Below are 24,045 nucleotides of genomic sequence, written 5' to 3'. Positions count from 1 at the left end.
ATACAGAGTCTTGTCTATAACAAGACTAATGTCAACGGAGAAATAAAGCCTACTGGCTGGAGCATGAAAGAGTATTGCCTTCATGAGAAAAATGAAGACGATTTGGTATTGTGTCATCTCAAAGGAGATTTAAAGAAGAAAGGGTTCGTCGAGGAGGTGAAGAAGGACAACATCTTACCGAACCATCTTGGTTTTGTTTTCCTAGTTAAGCCCTAAAAGTCATCTTGGTTTTGTCGTTTTGAGTTTTTTTTTTTAACTTGCTTTGCAAGAAAACGATTTGTCCCTGTCTCTATTGAATTTCAAAAGAAATCAGGTAGTTGCTGCTCATTAATAGATAAGAAACGATTGTTCTTCTTAATCATAAGAACTTAGTAGACACTACAACAACTAAGACACACAAATGGAATCTATGAACACAGAAACAAGAAGCTAAACTTCACCAATTTACAACAAAACAAATTAGTTTTTTTTTTTGTTTATACATGTTTTTTTCTTAATTCAAACAACATAAACCATGCCGACTTCTAAAAGAGAAACCGGAGGTACCTTGAACGCCACGTCAGGTCCTCTACAGTTCCTCCTCAAGAAATTATAACCGAAATTAACCGCCAACCTCTTCATCACAGACGACCCTTGCTTCGCTTTCACATGCGAGTGTCCCAATATAAACGCCGTCCCAGCCTCCTGAGCCTCCACTAGATCCCTCAGCTCACTCCTCAGCTCCGCCTCTGCTTCTCCCGACGGCGATGATGATGATGATAAACTCTCTTCTTCCACCGCAAACCTAACACGTCTTATGGTGGTGGCTCTTTCTATGACCTCTTCCATGCTCTCCACTGTGGTGAAACCTATAGAGACGCTCTCTGGTTGCAGATTCTCTTCTATCTCGTAAGCCACGGTTCCTATCACAGCCAGTCTCGACTCGTTTGACATAACAGTCTCCTCCTCCTCTTGCGTTCTCTTGTGCCAGTCGTAACGTATGAAGTCCGCAAGCTTGCTCACTAACTCTGTTTCGAACGAGTCAACATCTTGATGGACGTCACGGTATCCATACCTCACGATGCAGCGGTAAGACCTGTGGTCCACTGGACCTACACGTCCCACTAAGTATCTCTCAGCGTCTGGAACGAAAGGGACAGGGACGGACTTCACGCAGACGAAGACTAGGACACGGTGGAAAGCAGGGAGGTTGGTGACGAACCGAGAGAAGTTGGCAGGGATACCTGAGGTTAACTCAGTGAAGACTAAACCGATGCCTGGAACTCTGGTGATGCCTATGCTTGGACCTAAAGCGAGAAGCCATTCGAGAGAGACTTTGTTCTGGAGATCAAACTCGTACTTCTTGATTGTTGTGTAGTGCCAAACGAACATGATGATCACGAAGAATAGGGATAAGAGGATGGGAAGCCAAGCGCCTTCACGGAACTTGGTGAGCGAGGCCGAGAAGTAGAGGAGTTCTATTGACCCGAAGAAGAGGAGGAACAAGAGGGCTAGAACCGGTGGCTTGTGCCAGCAAAGAACTATGACTAATGACATAAGACATGTTGTCACTAGCATAACCGCCATTACAGCCAAACCTGATGCGTTTCCGAGGTGTTTGACATCTCTAAACCCAATAGTAACAGCAATGCAGAGAACCATGAGCATCCAGTTAATCTCAGGTATGTAAATCTGACCATGGATGTTATCAGAGGTGTGAATGACTTTGACCCTAGGGAAGCATCCAAGAGACTGGCTTTGGTTTATTATTGAGAAAGTGCCGCTGATGATCGCTTGGCTTCCCACAACAGAAGCAAGAATTGCTATCATGAGCACAGGCCAGTGCACACATTCTGATATCAAAACCAAACAAAAGAAAAGTTCAGATTCTGTTTCTCAATGGAGTCAACACTTGAAAACAAAGGCTAGCTACTGACTTGGCACAGAGACGTAGAACCCAATGGCGTGAGCAGAGTTGTGATGCTGTGATAGGTAAGCAGCTTGTCCCATGTATGCCAATATGAGAGCTGGATAAACCAGAAAGGTAAAAGCAATCTACAACAAACGAAACATAAGAGTCACTCAAACCTCCGGCGATATAACAACAAGTAAAGCATAGAAAATTGCCTGAATTGCAGCGTAGTTGAAGTGACCAAGATCAGCAAACATGGCCTCAGCACCTAATACAAAGACTCCACAAGAGTTAGATTACCAGACATTAGCGAATGTGAAGAGACCAACATAGTTTTTTTTTTAAATAACTAACCAGTTATACACAACAAGATACCGCCTAGAGACATCCATCCACTTACTCTCGTCTTTCTCAAGAACATGAACATGTACTTAGGAGAAAGCGCTTTGTATACATGAGGATTCCATTGTATTATATTGTACAAGCCAATACCGCTTATACAGAGCAGCCATGTGAGGACAATAGGCGCGAAAACAAACCCAAGACGATGTGTCCCAAAATGCTGAAGCGCAAAAAGGCAGACTAATATGAAGCAGCTTATAGGAATCACAGCATCTGCACGTTTGATCAACAGTTGAAAAGTTATATATCATTCATTTCAAAACTCATATTAAACCAGACTTTTGTGTACTTACATTGGTGATGCTCTTTAGACATATTCATCTCAAGACCTGACACAGCAGAGAAAACTACAAACAAGAAAAAAAAACTCATTTAGCCAATGATTAAACATTAAGATATCTACACACAGAGAGAGGCAACCATACCGGAGATAGCTGGAGTGAGAAGTCCATCTCCAATAACCATACAAGTCCCAAGAAGAACAAGAATCAGCAGAGCAGTGTGTAACCACTTGTGCTTCTCCAGATATCTTTTCACACAAGAGTCATGGATCTTCTCCGGTGGATGCTCCAGTTTATAAGTGGATAGCGCCTCGTCAGCTGCTTGTCTGTTTGGAAGGAGGCTGACTTTGACATGACGGCAGATGAGTGAGTACAAAGCAAAAGTTCCACCTGAGACAAAACTTAACATAACTAGATTAAGACAACGAGCAACTAGAAGATTACTCGAGAATGTCTTTCTGTCTGTCTCTCACCTTCTCCGTTATCATCAGCACGAAGGACAATGAAGACATACTTAAGCAAAGGGAGCAAAGTAAGTGTCCAGAAAACAAAAGACAGAACACCGTAGATCTCTTCATTGGTCTCTGAATGACGAATGTCTTCAGCAAAAGTGCTCTTGAAAACATAAAGCGGAGAGATGCTCAAGTCTCCATAGACAACACCAAGACTCTGATAAGCAAGAAGCAAAACAGACCTCCATGATTCCTTCTGCACAAGTTGTAAAACACACATCAGGAACATTCCAAAGCTCTAAAAACTGAACAGATCTCAAGAGACCAAATCTACAAACCTTTTTAGAACCACAGCATTTTCCAAAATTGAGATCCATTTGTTTGTTATGTTTACTTCAAATCTTCAGCCTAAGACACTACAAGAAAAACCCAGAAGTAAAGTTTAAAACTTTAACAAGTAGAACCCACCATTTGTTCTTATAACATAACAATTTGACTTCACTTGTTATCTACTCTTTGTTATCTTACTTTAAATCTTCAGCCTAACACTACAAGAAAAAATACCCAGAAGTAAAGTTTAAAACTTTAACAAGTAGAACCCACCATGATAAGAGATTCTGACATAGAGAAAATAGCCAAGAAAAACAGCTTTATAAGCCCATAAATGGAGTAAAATCAATTATTAGTTTTTCTTTTTCTTCCTGCCCATATTCTGTCTGTCTCACAACGCCTACCTGTATTTGTTTCCACTTACAGAAACTTTCTAAAAGATTGAAGCGTGAAATGAAATGCATCTGTTTATTATTCATTGAAATAAAAGATACTGAGGAGAAGATAAGAAGAAGCTATAGAGAGTCTCCACATGCTACCAAAACAAAAATTGATTTTTGTTTTGTTTTGTTTCTCTCTAGGGGAATAAGAAAGAGAGCAAACGTGGTGAGGATATTAAACAGGTGAAGAGACAGAAACACGTGAGTGCCTCCGAGACATATTAATTGTCTCTGCTTACCAACAGAATTTCCGCCATTGATGCAGCTTTGTACCATCAGCCTCCCAGTTTGGTCATCGCCATTCGCCAACCCCCACACACTCTTTTTATTTCCGTTTATTTTTGGTGGTGTGGTTAACAACTTTTTAGTTCACAGGATGCAGTGGTATCTATTTTGTAACAATTTGTTTCTAAAATATGTATTTTTTGGTGTATTCAAGTATATTAATAAAATATATTAAATTTTAATTATAAATGTATAATTTTTGTGATTAGTTATTTTCGTAAAGTTAAGAGAAATTTTATATAATGACCAAAATGTTTCATTAAAAAAGTAAATAGATATTTATACTAATTTTAATATAGACTTAAAATTTAGATTTTAGAGTTGGATTTCAGAATTATGGATTAGGATTTTAAAAATAAATAAAAATACTAAAATTTTAAAATAAAAAAAAAACTAAATGGTTTCGAAAAAAAATTTGGATTTCAAAATAAAATTTTGAAAAAACAAATTGGAAAAAACGAAAAAAATGTTTGAATTCAAAAGCATATTATTCAAAAATAATATTTTGTTATTATTATTTAAATAGTTATGTATATTTAAATATCTATAACGAAATATATCGAATCTAAATTCATTGGTTTGTCTTTCTAAAAAAAAAAGTCATTGGTTGGTGCTCTTTTTCAATTCCCTTCTTTTCGTGCATCTTTTTCTGTAACTCTTTGTTTATGTTTCTTTAATCTTTCTCTCCTTTTGTTAGGTGTTGCTGAAGTTTCAACTATCAACCTTTATTGTATAGCCCACTGTCTGACTTTTGACATTATTGTATTCCAGCAATTACAAAAACTGGATCGGAATCCAATTCCTAATTGATTCAGCTTGCTATTCACAACAGTCTTTCTATAATTATATAACTAAAAACATAGTATATTTATACTGGTCGATGGATTCAATGCATGCATAAGAGGGACATTCCACCGAGTCATATAATGTCGTATTATTATATGCATGCGAATATACGATGCATGACGACAAATGATCACACATTCACACCAACATTGATATTTTAAAGCAAAACACCAAATGTGTTTTTATATCATTTTAAGCTTTAGACGTGATTTTAGGAATGGTGTTCTTTTCAGTTTGGCACATTTTGTGCGTCATTTTCCTGATTGCCGAAAGAAAAGCATGTGCTCTGGATTCTAATGATCGCTTCTTTCTTGGCTATTTTGTGGCCAATTGTTGGAAATAAACTAATTTTCATGATACAAGTCAATTTACAAGTTTTTGTTTTCTTTTAGTATAAGGTCTTGTTTTAAGGGAGCGTTGGTACAATGCATAGATAGTTAGATATATCATATATCACACACAGTAACCTCCCCGATGTAAAAGATTTAATATTGTATAGTTGTCGTTATTTCAATTTGTAAATACACTTTGTCATGGTGAATTGTTCAAAAGTCAGTAATGTATAACTGACACAGTGTTCCTTTTTAATAGTACCAACTAACGGAATGTTTTTGTGTTTTTGCCCCCTTTTATTAATCTCAAATTAATATTTTGGAACATTAAAATATAGCATATACACTGAATTAAGCCTATTTGGTTCATCAATTGTTATAGTGTAAAACTGGATTCCTACATAGGTTGTACAATGTTTTTTCTTTTGACTAAGGTTGTCAACGTTGTTATAGTAATTAAAATAATCACATATTAATAACAAAATTGTAAAACTCTTAAGAAAGGTACAGAGAAAGAAATTTATATAGCATAACTTCTTTATGACCGAAAAGATTTTTTATATAACATAACTTCTTTATGACCGAATAAGATTTTAGAGAGTATTAGTTACATACATACAGGAAACTCACATCGAACAAAAGGAAACAACGGAAGAGGTCACCATTTATTTTTATTTTTAAAGATACTTAAAATGTATATATACCAAAATGAAGAAAAGCAATAAAAATGATGATATGGAGACGGCCTCTTAGGACAAAAACATATTATTATTATTTTATAAAAAAATTCAACAAAAACATACTTGAACAAGTAAACAACATGTATGTATAAATATATATCAACGCAAAATGCTGAAATGTTTTTATGTGTACATAATACAAATGAAAACGTATCACTAGTGGCCAATACCGGGGCTTGGGACATCACCTTGCCTTTTATAGATATCATCATCATAATCAGGCAAAGGTGGTGACGGTGATGCTGAAGAGGCTCCATCATAATAGTCACCTGAATAATCAACTTCCATGTTTGTGACCATCAACTTCCTGCTCTTCATCGCCGGTAAGTATTCTCCGCCGAGAAATGCTCCCGGCTCAGATCTAGTAGTAGTGCCTCTCATTTTGAACCCGAGAACCGAAGGAACTGCGGAGATGAGTAAGAAATAGAGTAACAAAACGTGAAGCTTAATCTTCATTTCATCCATATCGCGAAGAAACCTTTTAAGAACACAATCAAATGGTAAAAATAAGAGAATTTGTATATACGGATCTTCTTTCTTCTTGATGTCTTTAGGGTCCAAGAAGAGATTGTGTGGTGTTGTTTACAATATAATGAGCATATTTAAATAACTATATAAGAAAGAAACATTGAATTATAAAAAATTTTGGAGGGCCAACTTTGTTGAAATTGGCAAACAATAGTCATGATGAATTTATAACATGGCTAATTCTTACTTTTTTTTTCTTTTCTTAATGTTATCTTCTTTTTATCGTAATGATCCATCATTGCATGCTTTGTTCTATGACAAGTCGTATATTTGTCGGAAAATTATTAAGACAGTATATAGATGGTGAGTCATTCATGTATTTTTTTTTTTTTTTGTAAACTAGTCATTCATGTATTGATAATTTATTTTATTTAAAATCTAAGCACGATTAATACAATTTTCAGTTAAGATGCATTAGACTAGCATTTTTTCGTGAAGGGATTATAAGTGTAATTACAGGAACTGATATGCACGAATAATTTAATTTTTAAAAGTAAATATATCGTCTGTTATCATGGACAAGCAACGTAAACATCGGAGACAGGTACCATGATCAGACTGCAGTTGTTGGTAGCTCCAATAAAGAGCATGGGGGCTCGAGTGTATTATACTCCCTCTATTTCATAATACTTGATGTTTTGCCTTAGTGCACAAAGATTAAGAAAATTAGATTTTTTTAAAAATATTATTTAAAAAAAATTATTTTAGAATCAATTAACCAATAATAAAAAAGACAGTGAAATCTAATTGGTTGAACAGTCTCCAATAAAATTAAAGTTAACTTTAAAATCTCAAAACTTCATCTAATTTGAAACAAAATTATCTTTCTAAAACATCAACTATATTGAAACGGAGGGAGTATATGGTTAGTATGTAATCAGAGGTGTCCATAATATCTAACGACATAATATTACAGCACAGAGGAAGTAAGTAATTGCGTTTTCTTACCTTCTAATGATCATGTCTCGCTTACAAATGCACTACAAGTTATATAAAATTGTTAGTTTGTAACCGATAGAGAATAGACACACGTATGCAACAATAACATTGGGATCCGTTCTTGTGATGGGCTAAATGTGAGAAATACTATATTAACTTACATTTATTTTAAGCTATCTCCAACTCAACTCCATTTTTTCTTTCAAAATGGAGTAAAAGTGATTATAAAGTAAAAAATACTCCAATCTAATTCCATAATGAAATTTACTCCATAAATAGAGTAATCTATTTTTTATTTATTCATAATTCTATTATAGAGTAAAAATAAAGTAGGATGGAAGCATTTTTATTCAATATCCATTGTTACTTCATTTTGAAGTAAAATATAGAGTTTACACCGGAGATATTCTAACAAATAAGATTTGCCTAGTTATGTGTCACCATCTTCGTAATAACACTACACTAATTACAGTAAACTTGCTAAGATCACTCATATGATCCAACTTAATAGTTAACATAATTAACATCGATCTTTCAAACTATTGATGTAACTATACAAATCATAAGCACATCTTGCATAAAGAATCGCTCTATCAGTTGCTCAAGAGAAAAATAAAAGAATCGCTCTACCATAGAGGAGATGATATACTTACAAAGTTACAATAAGTTGTAGATATTTTATCGTTTCTATTTTAAACCCAAAACACTGCCTAAAAACTTGTACCATTTTACATTTCTTTTATTTAAATTATAGATGATCAGTTTACCCTCTATCATTAGTCGGAAGATATTCTAAATTCAAATTAGACAATGTGGTAAATTTTCGGACTAGTCCACTCTGTAACATAAGTATATTTCTCTCGACCGATTGGATCAGCCGATACGGTTTATAAAAGAAAAATTAGAAAACCAGCTTTCCAAAAAAAAAAATATGATGGCCAGAGATGACGTAATGCTTTGGAAGTATATCGTCATCATTCATAGAACATAGCAATCTAAGTAAAAATGGAAAGAAGAGTCATATGGTGGTGGACCCTCAACTCTCGACTAACACAAGTGAGAATAGCCTCTCTATCAGACCAAACATAAAGACTTCTTGTCAGATAGCGTCATGGCAATGTAATAACAATCTTACAATTTTTTCTTTTTGACATCTCTTACAATTTATATATTTGCACAATTTCTGGGATTTTTTTTTGTTTACTCAGAGCTAATCAGATTTACTGTAATTTACTAAACTAAACCATTAATCTCCAGACGGTCAAAAGATAATGAATTACAAATCCTAAAGGAAAGTCCTAAAAAGGAAACATATGCTTTGAACCTCTGAAACTTTTTTCACATTTAGAAACATAGCAAACAAAACTCTCATTGTCTTCTGTTTGTAAATATGCGAGAGACAAACCTAAGAGACCAACTCAAATACGCTGTTTGACGAGTTGAGACTGAGATGCTGAAGGCAGTGAGTTCTTCACTTTGCTCGGTTTGTTACTGAACCTGTCTGTATAAGATTGCTGACTCTGCAGAACCAAAAACGCAATGGATCGGATCATACAAACCTCATAAAACAAACGAGTGAAGGAGTGAATGGAATGGTACCATTTCAGGAATGTAAGTGCCTGTTCCTCTTGATCTCCGCATGTTCTGCAACGAGGCTGATGATGATGATGAACCATTCAGATTCCTCCTATAGAAAACATCCTTCTGTCCGGTGACAAACCAACGAACAATGTCCCAAGAACTCGCGTCTTGCCCCTGAGGGATCCACTTATGCTGATGACCCTCTCCATGGAACCATTTCCCATACACAAGACTTTTAGAGTTCCCTTCAAAATCTCCTCTGAGATCAGATGCTTCCGATCTCCCAGTGCCAAACGCCACGACAGGTTCCTCCACGTCTTGCCTCTGTCCCTTACCGTTCCTCTCCAGTGAGCTGCTGAAGAACTTCTCCAGTTTCCAGCCCATGGTTTCCCCAGGTACCGAGAGCACATCTTTGAGCTTACGAGCTCCTAGAGTGAAAGCATGTCTTATACGCTGCAAATTGCCTAACAAAACCAAATCACGAGAGCTTATGTTTTGGACTCTAGCAGCGTTACAAAATCTTTGATCATTCAAATGAGAGTTAGTTTTACCTTGTGTCACACTACGGCCAAGGTTGTTACTGTGTTTCAAAGGATCCACTATGTTGAAATGCTTCACAGGAAAGTAATGGCCATTTGCTTCAACAGGTTTAGTTGGAACCGAGTATAACTCAATGCATTCTCTGAAGAACTTCTCGTTCAAGACAACTTCATGATGCTTAGTTTCTGGAGAAAAAGCAAGCAAATGAAAGAGTTTCAAAATTAAAGAGGAGAGAGAAGAGAAGTGTCCTTGTGTGTGATTTTCAGCAATCCTTACCAGTCAGATCCGGTAGAGAAGATATTGGTACTGGACCATTGACGGTGATACAGTAGCTGTCCCAATCAAACGATGCATAGTAATCCAAGAACTTAAACAGTACCTGTTGACATTAAAATCTCAGAACCAATGCACAGATAAAAAAAAACTAAGAGTTATTTATTATACACACTCTCACCGCTAAAGGGCCAGATAGTGATGAATAAGAGATGTTGATGATATGCAAGACTAGTACAGCCAATGCATACGTCGAAATCAATCCAGTGTTGGCACCGAGTATACGGCTCTCGTAGTAGCACCAAGCCTTGATCAAAATGATGCTACGCTTGAACAGATGGTCTCTCCCAAAAATCTGGTCAACCTAACCGAGCAACAAAGCCAAAAATATCAAAGATTCACCAAGAAGTACTATTTCTAAGCCAGAAGCGAGCTAATGAAGTTGTTTTACCTGCTCTAGAAAACATAAAGCGCAGAGTCCTGCCATTTGATTGAAAGAGATGTCTACAGCAATGTTCCTGATACTGCACTTTATGACCTTAACCTACCATCATCATCATAATAAGGCATGAAGATGAGTTTTTTTATTAAAGGTAAGGCACTAAACATAACTTTAAGAAATCAAGAGCAAAACCTGTGCTTGGATGTATTGAACATCAGTTACATGGAAATCAGATTCTCTGTTTTCAGATCTGAGCATTCTGCACAATGTGTTAGCCAAGTCCTCCTCTTTATCTTGAGGAGTTAGGACTGTCAGATCAATATCTCCATCCGGGAGATATGTTTTTAGTGGCACCGATCCAAATAAGAAGACCTGGTTATAGATAAATGTTACAACTTGGTTATGTGGGTGTAGTATGGCTTAAAGCTAGTCCTGGCTCCAAATCTAGTTATACAGAAAGACAAAGCAAGTCTCAAGACTGGAGCAACCAACCTCAATACCAAGACGATCCTTAATAAGGGTCTGGACATAATTGATGATCTCGTTCCTGCTTCTGTCTGAAGCAAAGATAGGTTGGATGGCGTTTAGTATCTCCTGAGCCCTTTCCTCTGCAAGCATCCAGAACTCTCCGTCTATTGGCATTGTTGATAGTGACAGAGACGACGAGGACGATGATGAGGAGGAGGAGGAGGATGATGAGGAGGATAAAGACGATGAGGAGAGTGACATCCTCTCTTGAAGATCAGCCATTTTGAAACACACACAAAAACAAACTTCGCTTTCAGATTGATGAAGATCAGCCAGGAAGAAGAGTCGCCTCTCAAGGGAGCTTACAAGTCTGAAAAGTGACATATCAACACATCCCACAAACAGTTAAGACCACAGAGAGAAGATTAGAACTAAAAAAAACAAAATCTTTGAATTGGATATCTCAGTTCCACCTATGAATGCTTGATTACAATTCAAAGCCAAACCAGGGAGTAACTAAGACATTCTAAGCACATCAAGAAACTAAAAACAGAGTATGGAACAATGAATAATCATTAAAAAAAGTTTAAAACTTTGACATAAAGATTCTGCCTTTGGCCAGCTTCCGTAGCACCACAATGATTGCGACAAAGCTTAAAACTAGTTTTTCAGGAATCTGAATCTTTTATAAACTCAAAGAACAAACCTTTTATCAACCTCGTAAATGCAGAAATGCAGAAACTCGTTTTTTTCTTTTAGAGTTGTAAGTAACGAAAAGGTACCTGTGCTTTTAGTACATGTGTCAAGATCGTTCCTTTGGACAAAACTCGTGTTGGCTTTTTAACTCATCCTGCAAATAATAGACGTTAAAAAATTAATGAACAAATTAAAAAACTTTAGATGAACAAACAGATTTAGGGTTTTAGGATTGTGATTTAATTGACATTTGTGTTTCACCCTCAAATAAAAAAAAAATAGGAAAAGAAAATTGAAATTAAGCAGAGAATTTCAACCAAAATGTTTGGTGGTGTACAATGGTGATTAGTTTTTTTTTTTTTTCTCAAGAGATGAGATCAATAGTAAAGAGGAGAGGAAAAAACCCACTGAAACTCCGGCGGAAAAAGGGGCAGCTTGGCGTCTAAACAAGGGGAAGAGAAGATATAAAACCAAAGCAGAATGAAAATGAAACGATGGCTGGGAAAATTAAATGAAAATAAAAAAAGTCAATGAAATTTAATGGTAGGCTCAAGTTAAATAATTATTATTTCCCTAAGATAGATAGATATTTTTTTAAATATATATTACTATAAATATAGATTTTTATGTTTTCTATGCAGTAAATTTGAAAAAATTATATTGATTGAATTTATTAAACTATTATTGATTAAAAATTTATTAAAAATGATTCATTATAATAGTGAGTTTTTTTTTCTTTTGTGCAACTAATAGTGAGTTAATATGTGCGAAAATAGTAGAAATCTATCTTTAACGAAGATATAATAATCACGGCAAAACTAATTATTCTGACTTTTTGTTTTGTTTTTTTTTTATAATAAAAATCGGTTCACATTACCCTCACAAAATTCCAAAAAAAAAAGGGAAGTAAAGGTAATCTATAATATAATGGGACAGTGTCTTCACTCCTGAGGCGACACGTCAGCAGTTTTGGTGGGTCCCACATTATTTTTTCTCAACGAAATGGGCTTTTCATCTGGTTTTTGTAAATCGTGTATGGGCTGCGTCACGTATAGGCTGTGTTTTACTGAGTGCCGTGTGTAGAGATGGGCTTTGAGGGTCGAATTGAAGGAGTCATAATATTTTTTCCTGTATGTTTTCTATTTGAATCCCATGTGGTGAGACGTCGTCGTTTGAAGTAAATCTAGGGTTTTCTGCATCACTTTAGACAAATAAAGAAAATTCATCTTTCTCCTTTGTCGTTTCAATAAACGCTTTCTCTGTTTGTAATCTTCTTCTCCAAAGGAAGCTATACAGTTTCACTTCTACGAAACCTTTTCGATTTACCAAATCAATTACTCCCCTTCAGCCTCTACAGATACCCATATTTACTCAAACCATCATAATGATTCCCATTCATAACACCACCCAATAATCTCATCATATAGGAGAAATTATTACAAATAAAAAACTTATCGATTTCTCTCAAAAGCGTAACTTATACAATCTCATTGATTATGTCTCTCTTTGCTTCTCTGTTAGATCAAAACAACGACCGCCAGTCAACATTCGACTCTTTCTTACTCGGTTGATATCCTCAGTTTATTGTTGGTTGCCTTCTCCACCTCTGGGATTCCACAACATCAACCAAAAGGATGATTTCATGGTTATCACACTCTTCTTACTCGGTGAAAAGGTAAACCCATATTCAATCAATAACCTTTATCTATTAAAATTGTTTTGATTCGATTATACGAATCCTCATTTTTTCATGTTTTCTGCTTCTACTTTCAGAATGCACTCATCCATGGCTTCGTCCCAGCTTCTCGTGCCAATCACTTCCGTGCATTTTTAAGAACAGGTGCCATAGTAAGATTGGGTCGTTTTCAGGTCGCAAGGTGCACTAACATGTACAAGATTACGAACCATCCATTCGTCATACGTATTATCCCAGGTACAACTATTGATGAATTACAGAAGGCTCCTTCTGTAATCAACCTCCACAAGTTCAAGGTCCGGAAGTTGGACCACCTACTTGCACTTGCTAACACAGATTTAGAATATACACCTCTGCAGTTCATTTACATCATATTTAAGTTCAGGGTTTATTTTTAAATATCCTGATGCTGTTGGACAAATATGATATTTGCATGGGTTAGATAACTCACCAACCCTGCAGTCAGGTCCCTTATTCTGATCCGTCTCCTAATTGATCGGTAAAGAAACAACAGAAAACAAATATTTCCCAGCCATGCATTTCAGCCCACCTTATAAGATTTTTTAATCGCAGTGGTGTGGCGGCCTTCTTGAATTTGACGGGAACGCTGCATCTATGTTTAGGTCTATCTTGAACTCCCAGGTAACAGACACTCTGTAATGCTGGTCACCACAACCAAACCACAGCTGCTTGGAGGTCAAGTCATCTCTCTTTGCAGTCTTAAAAATATATAAATTGTTCATAATTTGAGCCTCCCGCATGAGTTCATGTTCTTTAAATTACACTAATATAATCAAATTGTTCACATTGGCCTGATTTCAGGCTACGTTCGTCGAGGCTCGACGGCAGCCACCAACTATTACTTCGATGCAAACATTACCCCATTGAAGAATTCATAAAAAGGTAACAACACAAACGCTTTTAACATCCGATCACATGATTTAATTAACGAGAAAATTCAAACAACCTGCCTCATTGCAGTTTGGGAGTTGCAAAAGATTAACATTTTACATGTATTCAGACAAGCGAGCCCATTCAAAACACAAATCTAGGAGATGACATTGAAGCTGGACGCCTCCCACCTCATTCTAATGATTAAACTAATGAGGAGTATGCAAAAATAAAGACAACATTTCCATTAGTTGTTTCATAACAAAGCTTTATTATTGATATGCTATATTTAGTTAATGGGTTTTGTTTTAAAGTTTTAAAAAATCTTTCTACGAGAACAGGAAAATATATATGATTCCAAACATATCTCCACCTGAATTTCATATACAGAGATAAATTAAAAGTGTATTAAAAAATTATCAAACAAACACCAACAAATTACAGAAAAAGAGCATCACACAATATCACTGAAAATAACATCCAATCCTTCAAATATCAACAGTTATTATCATCATCAACTCCAACATTCTCACAACTCAAAACTATATCTCTCTGGAAGGAAAAGTAAATTAATCAATTGTAAATTTCACTGTTTAAACCTTCTCCAAAACAGAGTAAGATACCAACTCTCACATATACAGCTACCCATGAACTTAATTTAGCTATAACTCCCTTTAAACAAAAGACAATCGCACACTAGCACCCCCAAGCAATACCAGGGATTCTCCGAGCTTCACAAGGCAGCAACTTCTACATCTGTTCACTCCTCTTTCCTATGAATTCAGATTACAGGCCCAGCGACAACAGCCCAATACTAAACTTTCCTTAGGTCAAAAACTTTAATTCATTTCAAGCCAAATCAGGTCCAAGTCTACAAATCCTCACACTTAACTTTTTTTTTTTTTGCTAAAATCCTCACACTAACTTTCAAATGATTTCTACATTTCTTTGATTTTTACATGTGTCTCTACATTCGCAAAAGGTTTGATTATATATATTCTTTGATCATATACAAAATAAGAAAAAAAAACACCGAACTTCGACTACTCACCTGCTAAAAGATTAGTCATAATCAAAGAATAATATACATTTTTACCACAGCTCTTTACCTCAACAAATACGTATAATATAACAGATATTCACATGCAAACCAACACTAGAAAAGACACCATTTTCACTTCCATCATTACCTAACGCAACACTTCCATCAACGACCCCGCGCTTGCGCGGGGGATCCGCACCTAGTAAAAAGAACGAGAGAGAGAAATATAGTAAACGCGTAAAACAGAAAGAAGAAGACAGAATAGATATCTCTACGGTGTGTGGATTCTTAATCAAACACGGATTATGTAATTTAGTATTTGCATAAATACGTATTGTAGCCTTAATTAGCATATTACCATTAACTTTTCTTTAATACATAAAGTTATACTCCCTCTGTCCCATTTTATGTGATGTTTTAGGTTATTACACATAGATTAAAAAAACACATATTTTTATGTAGTTTATCTTGGTAACATAAAAATACATTAAATAAAACTAGTTTAACCAATAATAAAAAAGTACAGTATTTTATAATTGGTCATAAAATTCAAATCATATTAAATTCTATCTAGATTAGTGAGAACATCACTTAAAATGGAACAAAAAAGTACTAATCTAAACGTCCTTGTGTTTTAGAAATCTTCTATATTTAATATTTCCTTCTTTAAGTGATTTTTAAGAATTTTTTTTTCAATTTAAGTTTTTGACTATTTGTGTTCCGCAATATAAAATTTTATTGGTTGAGTCATCCATGATTATTAATATTTATAGACAAGCTAGAAAAATTAAATAAAAATCTATAATCATTTAATTCATTTAATTCATGTGCAAAAACTTTAAAATCTAATTATTGTAATACAGAGGAAAGAGAGTACAAAACAAACTTATAGTTTTAATACATATTTTCACTGCACAATATTCTTTCTGTTTTTAAAAGATAGACTTTTTAGTGTTTTTACGCATATTAAAAAGACGCACTAAATCACTATAATAAACTTTATTGTTTTCTGTAGTTTTTAATTTTCAATAATTTTTGGCTAATAGTAATCCAACAAAACCAATTAATTTTCTTAAATTTTGCAACTTTTCATAGAAAACATAAAACAACTATCTTTTAAAAACAATTTTTTCCAGAATAACCATTTTTTAGGAACGAATAGTATTTGCTTAAATATAGACAGAGAATAATACTTTTGTTGAGAGGATCGGGTCGGATCTACAAGACTACTGAGTGTTTTTTAATTATGATTAGTTTTGTTTACGAGAAATTTATATATTACAAAGAAAAAAATATTGTAGATTAAGGATAGAGTTTCAAAATTTTGATTACTCAAAACCCATATGAATGCATGTTGGTAACTGGTAAGACATAATGATGAGTGTACGTAGGCTATTTAAAAGAATATATGTCCATAATAAACGAGTATATATAGCCTTTTCATAATTGTGAGTAAACTATTATTTCTTTTCTAAAACAAACATTGTAGTTGTTTAAGAGTTTTACAGAACTGTCTACCTTCTGAATTAGCCTGAAAAATTGACAGATTACCAAATTAATAGCCTTTAGATGTTTCCTACCAAAACAAACGGCTAAAAGGAAAAGTACTTGAAATGTTAATGTCGTTAATACAATTAGTCTAAGCAGGTAGCAAATTAATATCAAAACAAGAAATCAAATTAATATTCAGTACACATCCATTCCAGTCAAATAACAAACTCAGACTTTTAATATTTATATATGATAATAAGATACTTGACTAGACTGACTGTACACACTCACACTGTCCATTGTTATAAACCAAGAACAACTTCTTTCTCACAGTACCACCAAGTATGAACTTCAACTCATCTTCTTTATATACGTTGCCTTATCATTGGCATATTTCACTCATCAGATCCAAAATTCGCTAGGCATAGAGAGGTGGTGTCACTGTAGGAGAGGTGTTGGAGTAAAGGAGGAGGGAGGGTCAGATTATTACTATCATCTTTAAACTCGATAATACTTTGACCACACAAAAAAAACTCGATAATACTATTTGTTATATAACTTATTTTCTTTACAATAACCCTACTTCTTGAATGAGCCATAAAGTCTTATTTTATACAACTGCAAGTAGTAGAATTACAGATTATAAGATTGATGTAATTTATGATTTACCCAGTATTAAAAAAAAACAGGAATCTTGAGATAATCAAAACCCACATATAGAATTTATCGGCGAGGTTCCATTATGATTTGTGCAAGTCAAAGTAACTATATTATTACTTCAAACTATATTCGTATTCCCACCAAGAAAAGAAGTATTCAGGTTGCACTATCTAACCAGATCAACAAATGAAGTAACACGTGAGCTAGTAACAACAACTTCTATAAGCATTGTATCCTATATTACGGAATCCAAACATAGGATCATTAAACTGAGTGAAGGACTGCAAGGTAAATAAAGAGAGTAGTATAATTCAAAGATAACGAAATTCAATCAAACTAAAAGAGAAGGTACGAGTGCATGCAAGCAGGTAAAAAACTGTAAACTCTATCGACAAACTAAAGCAAACATGACTTAATCTGCGCAGATCCTCCTACTGCATATCTCGAGCTTGAGAAACGTCTGGTTGTTGTAAATGTGCTTCATTGGCATTATCTTTAATGACTTCATCGACGTCAATAAAAAAATCTGAACCATCAAAATCATTTTGTCGGTCTTCGTCCAACGTCGGCATCATCGTCTCAAACCATAAATCTTGACCCTCGTGAGTATGATGAAGAGCTGGAACCGGTGCATCTTGCTCTTGCTGCTGCTGCTTCTGAGTGGCGTCACCATGATCTTCCTCATGTTGCACCGTCGTCAAGTTGTTGTGCGTTGTCGTCATAGTCTCAAACCCTAGTTCATGATTTTCATGAAGAGGAGTAATATCTAGAGCCATTGCATCTTGCTCTTGTTGCTGCTGAGTGGAGGAGTCACCGTGATTTATCTGTAGCATCGTCCTGAAGTCGTTCTGCATCTGCCTCATCGTCTCAAATCCTGAATATTGACCTTCATAATGAGGCATATCTGGAAGCGGATAATCTTGGTCTAGTCGTTGTTGCTCCAGCTCAGTGATGTCGTCACCATGATCTTCATCATGTTGCATCGTCATCAAGTTGTTCGTCTCAGACCATATATCTTCACCCTCATGAGAAGGAAGACCTAGAGCCGCTGCACCTTGCTCTTGTTGCTGCTGCTGCTCCTGAGTGGCATCACCATGATCTTCTTCATGTACCATGGTCATCAAGTTGTTATGCGTTGTCATCATCGTCTCCAATCCTAAACCTTGACCTTCAAGAGAACGACGAACCGGTGCATCTTGCTCTTGTTGTTGTTGTTGTTGCTGCTGCTGCTGAGTGGCGTCACCATGATCTTCCTGTAACGTCCTCATCTCAACTCGATTAGCACCAGCTTCTTCTTGTTCATGATCTTGCACTTGGTTCGATAAGATGTTGTCCTTCTTCACCTCCTCAGCGAACCCTTTCTTCTTTAAATCTCCTTTGAGATGACACAAGACCAGATCGTCTTCATTTTTCTCATGAAGGCAATACTCTTTCATGGTCCAGCCAGTAGGCTTTATTTCTCCGTTGACATTAGTCTTGTTATAGACAAGACTCTGGATGTAACCTTCCACCTTCTTGTCTTTGTCCTTGATAGCCTCTTTCACAGATATGGTTTTCCATGTGCCGCCACCTCCTCTTCCCCGAACTGTCCTGCTACATGAACTCGCACCTCTTTTGTTCCTAGGAGTGAAGTAGTACCATTCCCCTCTTGGGAACAGATCGTTTTCCACGTGATCAAGAAGCCACGGGTCGTCTTTGTACACGTCCAAAGTGGTTATGAAACCGCTCTTTTTCTTGTCCACCTTGTTCCTAAGATGAACCCTTACACACCCCAAATCGGTTGGAAGAAACCGTGAACCAGGCGGATAAACCGGAGCCTTCTTAGTGCTGTTGGGATCATCGGTATGTTGGAGATGACGCATGCCTTGGTTGATGCGAAGCATCATTAGTCTCTGGTGTTCCTCGAGGTTGTTCATGTGATTGTGGGAAGAAGAAGAAGATGAACCCTCTTCAAAGTACTTTGAACCCCTCGTGGAAGAGACAGAACCAATACCCTCTTGATCACCACGACCAAGAAGAGAGTCACCAGACTTTGATGAAGATTCATCATCAACCTTAGGTTTATCATTGTCTCTAGTCATCTTCTCTATCTTCTTTAGCAGCTATTGTATTTTTTTTGTTTTGATGCTTCAGAGGTGGAGTCTGCGTGCGTTATTTATAAGATCATAGTTCAGTCGGTTACACCAAAAAAGGAAATTTTAGAGTGGTCTCATCACTATTTCCTTAAGACTTGGGTTCACCCCCTATGGTGAACCTTTAAATTCACCACCTCCCTAATAACCAATCAAAGTGCCAACTAGATTAATGATTAAAAAATATTAAATAATTTTTTCAAAAACCAAAATAATTTAAAAAATAAATAGTGTCAATTTTAATAATACTAATGTCACTATCTAATCCATAAACTCAAACTCTATACCCTAAATCCAAATTCTAAACCCTAAATTCTAAATTATAAACCCAAACTCTATATCCTAAACCCAAATCTTAAAGCCTAAACCCAAATTTTAAACCCTAAACCCAAAAACCTGAACTCTAAACTCAAACCTATACCTTAAACCCAAATCCTAGACTCTAAACCCAAAACGTAAATACAAAACCCAAACCCTATACCCTAAATATTTAGATTAATATTGAGGTTGTTTGAAATTTAAGGTTAAGAATTAAATTTTGGATTTAGAGTTCATGGTTTGGGTTACGGTCTAAGGTTTGGGTTACGGTCTAAGGTTTGGGTTTAGGGTCTACGGTTTGGGTTTAGGGTTTATGGTTTGGGTTTAGAGTCTAAGATTTGGGTTTAGGGTTTGAGTTTAGGGTATAGTTTTGGGTTTAGAATTTAGATTTTTTGGTTTATGATTTATGGTTTGGGTTTAGGGTTTAAGATTTGAGTTTAGGGTATAGAGTTTGAGTTTATAAGTTAAAATTTAGGGTTTAGAATTTGAATTTAGGGTATAGAGTGTGAGTTTAGGGATTAACTAGTGACATTAGCATTATTAAATATGATATTATTTATTTTAAAATTATTTTATTATTAATCTAATTGGCAATTTAATTGGTTATTAGGGAGGTGGTGAATTTAAAGGTTCACCATAGGGGGTGAACCTAAGTCTTGTCCTTTCCTTTTTCTTCTTTTTCTTAACCATCATCTTTAATTTCTTTTTCTTATCTAATTTAATTTCCTTTTTAATTTAATTTAATTACTTTTTCTTGTAACGAGATCATGTTTATTTTTTATTTTTGTCCTGTTCTATTTTTTTTTCTTACAAATTAATATTTTTGAGTTGAACATCCTACAATTTCCTTTTTTCAGGAAACAAGTCTGTTGGATTCCAGGACATAAACCGAAATTTATTTATAAACTGACTGTTTTTGTTTTGTTCAACTTAAACCGAAAGGACCATAACAATCTTGTTTAGTTTGGTGTTTGATCTAGCCTTCTTCTGGTCTTCCTCTTTCTTTGATTTTGTTGGTCTCTTGTACACTACCAACAACTTAATCTCAGATTAAGCAGCTATTCTGTTAAAACACAATCATAAAAGATTACACATCTCTAATGGAGAAAGAAATAAATGAAAAAAGCCGAACTTAAGAACAAAACATAGTGTAAGAGAATGTCTAGTGTACTAATTCTTCTCTTAATATTTAATCCAATGTTCAAGAAAGCGCTAGGCGCTAAGCGGGCGACAACCTAACGCCTAGCGCCTAGAGTGACTAAGCGGATGCCTAGATTATTAGTTAAACGGTTTAGGCGTTTATAAATTATAACAATATATTAAATATATGTAATGTTTTATACTTAATAATAGGAAAAATTATTATTTATATATGATAAAAATTATTATAATAAGAATATATATTAAAATATATTAATTATTATAATTTATGAATAATAAATTATATATTATTTATTATTACAATATTGTAATTATCTAGGCGGTTTAAAGAGTAATCGCCACGGTTTTGGAACGCCTAGCGCCTAAGCGTCGCCTAGGCGGCCGCCTAGACCGCTTTTTAGAACACTGATTTAATCCCTTGAGCAACCTCAAAGAAGTGTGCAACGTTCTCTTCAGGTGTTCCAACTTTAATACCCATGCCCTAGATTCAAGTGGCTCCTGCTCCTGCACAATGAGTTGGATCACATATTAAGAATTACACTAGCTAATTACAATTCTTGAAATCAAGCATTATACTTTATCTATCATCTTCTGCAGAACAGAGTATCGACAGTGATTCGAGTCAAGTATTCACATTTGCGGAAAAAGGAGAGAACTTTTGTATAGTTCTCCAAATACCCATATAGAATTGAATCAAATCTGAATGAAAAAAACGAAGAGACTGTGAAGATACATTACCCTCCACGGAAACAACGAGCTATCCGAGAAGACTTGGGAGACGATGGAGATTTTCTCGGAGAGATGGAGAGAATGTTGGAAGAAGGTAGAGAGTTGGAGGATTGACATTTCTCCGATCGCCCAGAGAAGCACAGTTGTTGTTATACTCTGCTTTGCTCTGGGATCTTAACATCTTCTTCATCTCTTACAACGCAGACGAAGAAGAGATGATCTGCTGACGTGGATTCAGTGATGCCTTGTCAGCACATTGTTGCCATGTCATGAAAAGGTTTATATTAGTTAATGGTTTAATCACAGTTATTCAATTTAAATTGCAGTATTGTTGTTCTACAATATTTTTTTTTTATTTCCTAACTTCATATCTGCAAATTTTTATTTTTAATATTTTGATTAAGACTTTAACCATTTTAAGTTATACAAGTGAACGGAAAAATATACTCACTCTTTCGTTTTGATACTTTTTACATAGATTACGAAAATGATTTAAATACTTTTATGTTTTATTAATTATATTTATTAACTGTTAATATGTAAGATAAATTAAATTATTTATATGATCAATGCATTTTTATTTAATATTAAATTAAAAATAATTATAAAGTGCATTAGAATTTTAAAATATTTTTTTGTGCAACAAACAAAATGTTATTTTGCCATTTTTGTGAAACATAAGGAGTAATATCCTAGTATTAACTAGTTTTGCACATATGTATGACAGTTGTTGAAATTTTGATCCAATATTTGAACCTTTCGAACTAGTTTCCTAAGGTTTTTCGGAATTATAATGGTAGGAGGACAAAGATTGAGTATTCGAGAAAATTATGATTAGATGTTTGACATGTATAAAATATCTGATTCAATCTTGAAACTACTTCAATCTAAAAACCGAACCAACTTTTATTTTCGATATACAACTAGAGTTCGAAAACAATACCGATGTAACGTAACATATGTTATGTAGACTGTATAGATGTAACGAAGGAGTGTATTTGATTGCAACACTAAATGCAGTTTAGCCATTTAATCTCTGGGTGTGAGTAATAGCCGTCTAGAACACATATCAGCCCTTTAGAATCTATAGCCTACACCACCTAACCGACTACTTCTTGAACTAGAACTACCTAACTGGCCCTAGACAATTATCTAGACTGTTGTTTATAAATTTAGAATCTATAATTTTAGATATATGAAATGAATAGGAGAAGCTACGCCTTATATTTTTCTAACTAACTTTTTGTCTTCATATTTCTCTATCGAATTGAAGAAAAATATCAATACGGACCACGAACGGCATCTACTATTCATTAATACGGCTCAACTGTACATCCAACGAGTACTCGTTTATAGTATATTATTTTCAACCCAATTAATTGTCACAACGGTTTTTAATTATCTAAATCATTTATTGCCCTCTGCAATTGTTTTCGAGTGTCCTATATATATCTTCCATATGTTCATCCTTGTGAAATCCAGAAAATAATACAGATAATACAAAAAAAAATAAAAGAAAAAATAACACAAGCACATGACATGTGCTTGCTTACACATCCCATGCAAATAGAGTATCCATTAATTATTCCGCAAACTTCTCTTACACTAACAAAGCACCACTTTTCAATAATAGATGAGCATTTGTCTCATTTTCTTTTTTTCATTTTCTTAGTTTAGTTCTGATAAAACCTGACTCAAAACATATCCAAGAGAGGGAGTTTTGCTAGGTCACGTCGAACATCTTACAAACATTTAGTGACAATGTCAGAAAGATCAGAAGACAAAACTAAAGGAGTCAGATCTTCAAATTTAATCGTAAAGGAGAGCTCGCAGGTCAATTCATCATCGAGAATCTATTACTACGGAGGAGCTTCCGTGCCGTTTCTATGGGAGACACGGCCAGGCACACCTAAACATTCTCGTTTCTCTGATTCATTTCATCTTCCGCCCTTAACGCCGCCTCCCTCATATTACTCCTCCTCCTTGTCCTCGGGGAACATACTGAGCAAAGATAGAACGAAACAAACTCGATCAGTGAAGACCCTTTTCAACCCAAAGCGTCACGTGTCGCGTCCTTCGTTTTCTTGGTCGTCGTCTACAACGTCTTCTTCTTCTTCTTCCTCCTCCTCTTCTTTCGCGTCTCCTCGGTCTAAGTCACTGCAACGTGCCAAAAGTTGCTATTTTTCTTGCTCGAGATCGCAAGTTAAGGAAGACGACGAGGAAGAGATTGGTTTGTCCTCGCCGACGACAGCGTTGTGTTATAAAAGAGGGTTTAGCTCATCAGTGGGAAGTATCAAGAGGGTTTTGTGTTCTGTTCTTAGCCATCGATCTAGTCGTAATGATCTTAGATTGATTTAATTAATGGCATGTTGTCCTATTTCGGTTGTTCTTATAAACACTAGGTTCTTGATTTTAAGAACTGCTCTTTTAATGTTTTGGCTTTTGCCTTTTTGAACACA

General features: G+C 35.2%; 4 protein-coding genes and 1 long non-coding RNA gene across 10 annotated transcripts; 2 read left to right on the top strand and 3 right to left on the bottom strand.

Moving 5' to 3' along the window:
• Nucleotides 1-408: 408 nt before the first annotated feature.
• Nucleotides 409-4,182, bottom strand: LOC108812696 (potassium transporter 2). 3 transcript variants are annotated; one of them, XM_056988716.1, is made up of 9 exons: nucleotides 4,036-4,182; nucleotides 3,365-3,442; nucleotides 3,048-3,282; nucleotides 2,719-2,964; nucleotides 2,587-2,640; nucleotides 2,246-2,506; nucleotides 2,107-2,159; nucleotides 1,917-2,034; nucleotides 409-1,832 (listed from the first exon to the last, which is right to left on the bottom strand). In XM_056988716.1, the coding sequence occupies exons 2-9, from the start codon at nucleotides 3,401-3,403 to the stop codon at nucleotides 499-501; spliced, it is 2,340 nt and encodes a 779-aa protein (XP_056844696.1). In that variant the 5' UTR covers nucleotides 3,404-3,442; nucleotides 4,036-4,182; the 3' UTR covers nucleotides 409-498. The 3 variants fall into 3 exon arrangements, with proteins under 3 accessions (XP_056844696.1, XP_056844697.1, XP_056844698.1); XM_056988717.1 differs by lacking the exon at nucleotides 4,036-4,182 and adding an exon at nucleotides 3,630-4,013; XM_056988718.1 differs by lacking the exon at nucleotides 4,036-4,182 and adding an exon at nucleotides 3,761-4,013.
• Nucleotides 4,183-6,008: 1,826 nt separating this feature from the next.
• LOC108835208 (precursor of CEP15-like) lies at nucleotides 6,009-6,665 on the bottom strand. Its single transcript, XM_018608490.2, has one exon. It carries the CDS (start codon nucleotides 6,462-6,464, stop codon nucleotides 6,156-6,158), a length of 309 nt encoding a protein of 102 aa, XP_018463992.1. The 5' UTR covers nucleotides 6,465-6,665; the 3' UTR covers nucleotides 6,009-6,155.
• Nucleotides 6,666-8,695: 2,030 nt separating this feature from the next.
• LOC108806201 (poly(A) RNA polymerase cid12) lies at nucleotides 8,696-11,970 on the bottom strand. Of its 2 annotated transcripts, none has more exons than XM_018578248.2 (10): nucleotides 11,875-11,970; nucleotides 11,553-11,620; nucleotides 10,795-11,140; nucleotides 10,495-10,674; nucleotides 10,312-10,404; nucleotides 10,042-10,224; nucleotides 9,864-9,966; nucleotides 9,599-9,772; nucleotides 9,066-9,511; nucleotides 8,696-8,986 (listed from the first exon to the last, which is right to left on the bottom strand). In XM_018578248.2, exons 3-10 carry the CDS (start codon nucleotides 11,050-11,052, stop codon nucleotides 8,885-8,887), a joined length of 1,539 nt encoding a protein of 512 aa, XP_018433750.2. In that variant the 5' UTR covers nucleotides 11,053-11,140; nucleotides 11,553-11,620; nucleotides 11,875-11,970; the 3' UTR covers nucleotides 8,696-8,884. The 2 variants fall into 2 exon arrangements, with proteins under 2 accessions (XP_018433750.2, XP_018433751.2); XM_018578249.2 differs by lacking the exon at nucleotides 11,875-11,970 and adding an exon at nucleotides 11,784-11,857.
• A 673-nt stretch (nucleotides 11,971-12,643) lies between these two features.
• On the top strand, nucleotides 12,644-14,401 carry LOC108847236 (uncharacterized). 3 transcript variants are annotated; one of them, XR_001948912.2, is made up of 6 exons: nucleotides 12,645-13,141; nucleotides 13,240-13,399; nucleotides 13,522-13,661; nucleotides 13,736-13,858; nucleotides 13,985-14,065; nucleotides 14,144-14,401. It is a non-coding gene; the product is annotated as an uncharacterized LOC108847236 (long non-coding RNA). The 3 variants fall into 3 exon arrangements; XR_001948913.2 differs by having other exon boundaries at nucleotides 12,647-13,141; nucleotides 13,605-13,661; XR_008935648.1 differs by having other exon boundaries at nucleotides 12,644-13,141; nucleotides 13,240-13,661.
• Nucleotides 14,402-23,079: 8,678 nt separating this feature from the next.
• LOC108810317 (uncharacterized) lies at nucleotides 23,080-24,045 on the top strand. Its single transcript, XM_018582437.2, has one exon. The coding sequence runs from the start codon at nucleotides 23,348-23,350 to the stop codon at nucleotides 23,942-23,944; it is 597 nt and encodes a 198-aa protein (XP_018437939.1). The 5' UTR covers nucleotides 23,080-23,347; the 3' UTR covers nucleotides 23,945-24,045.

Source organism: Raphanus sativus, chromosome 6 (assembly GCF_000801105.2).
Source record: "Raphanus sativus cultivar WK10039 chromosome 6, ASM80110v3, whole genome shotgun sequence".
NCBI classification, from domain to species: domain Eukaryota; kingdom Viridiplantae; phylum Streptophyta; class Magnoliopsida; order Brassicales; family Brassicaceae; genus Raphanus; species Raphanus sativus.
The sequence above is the reverse complement of the archived record's forward strand: the minus strand, read 5'-3'. Positions and strand labels throughout refer to the sequence as shown.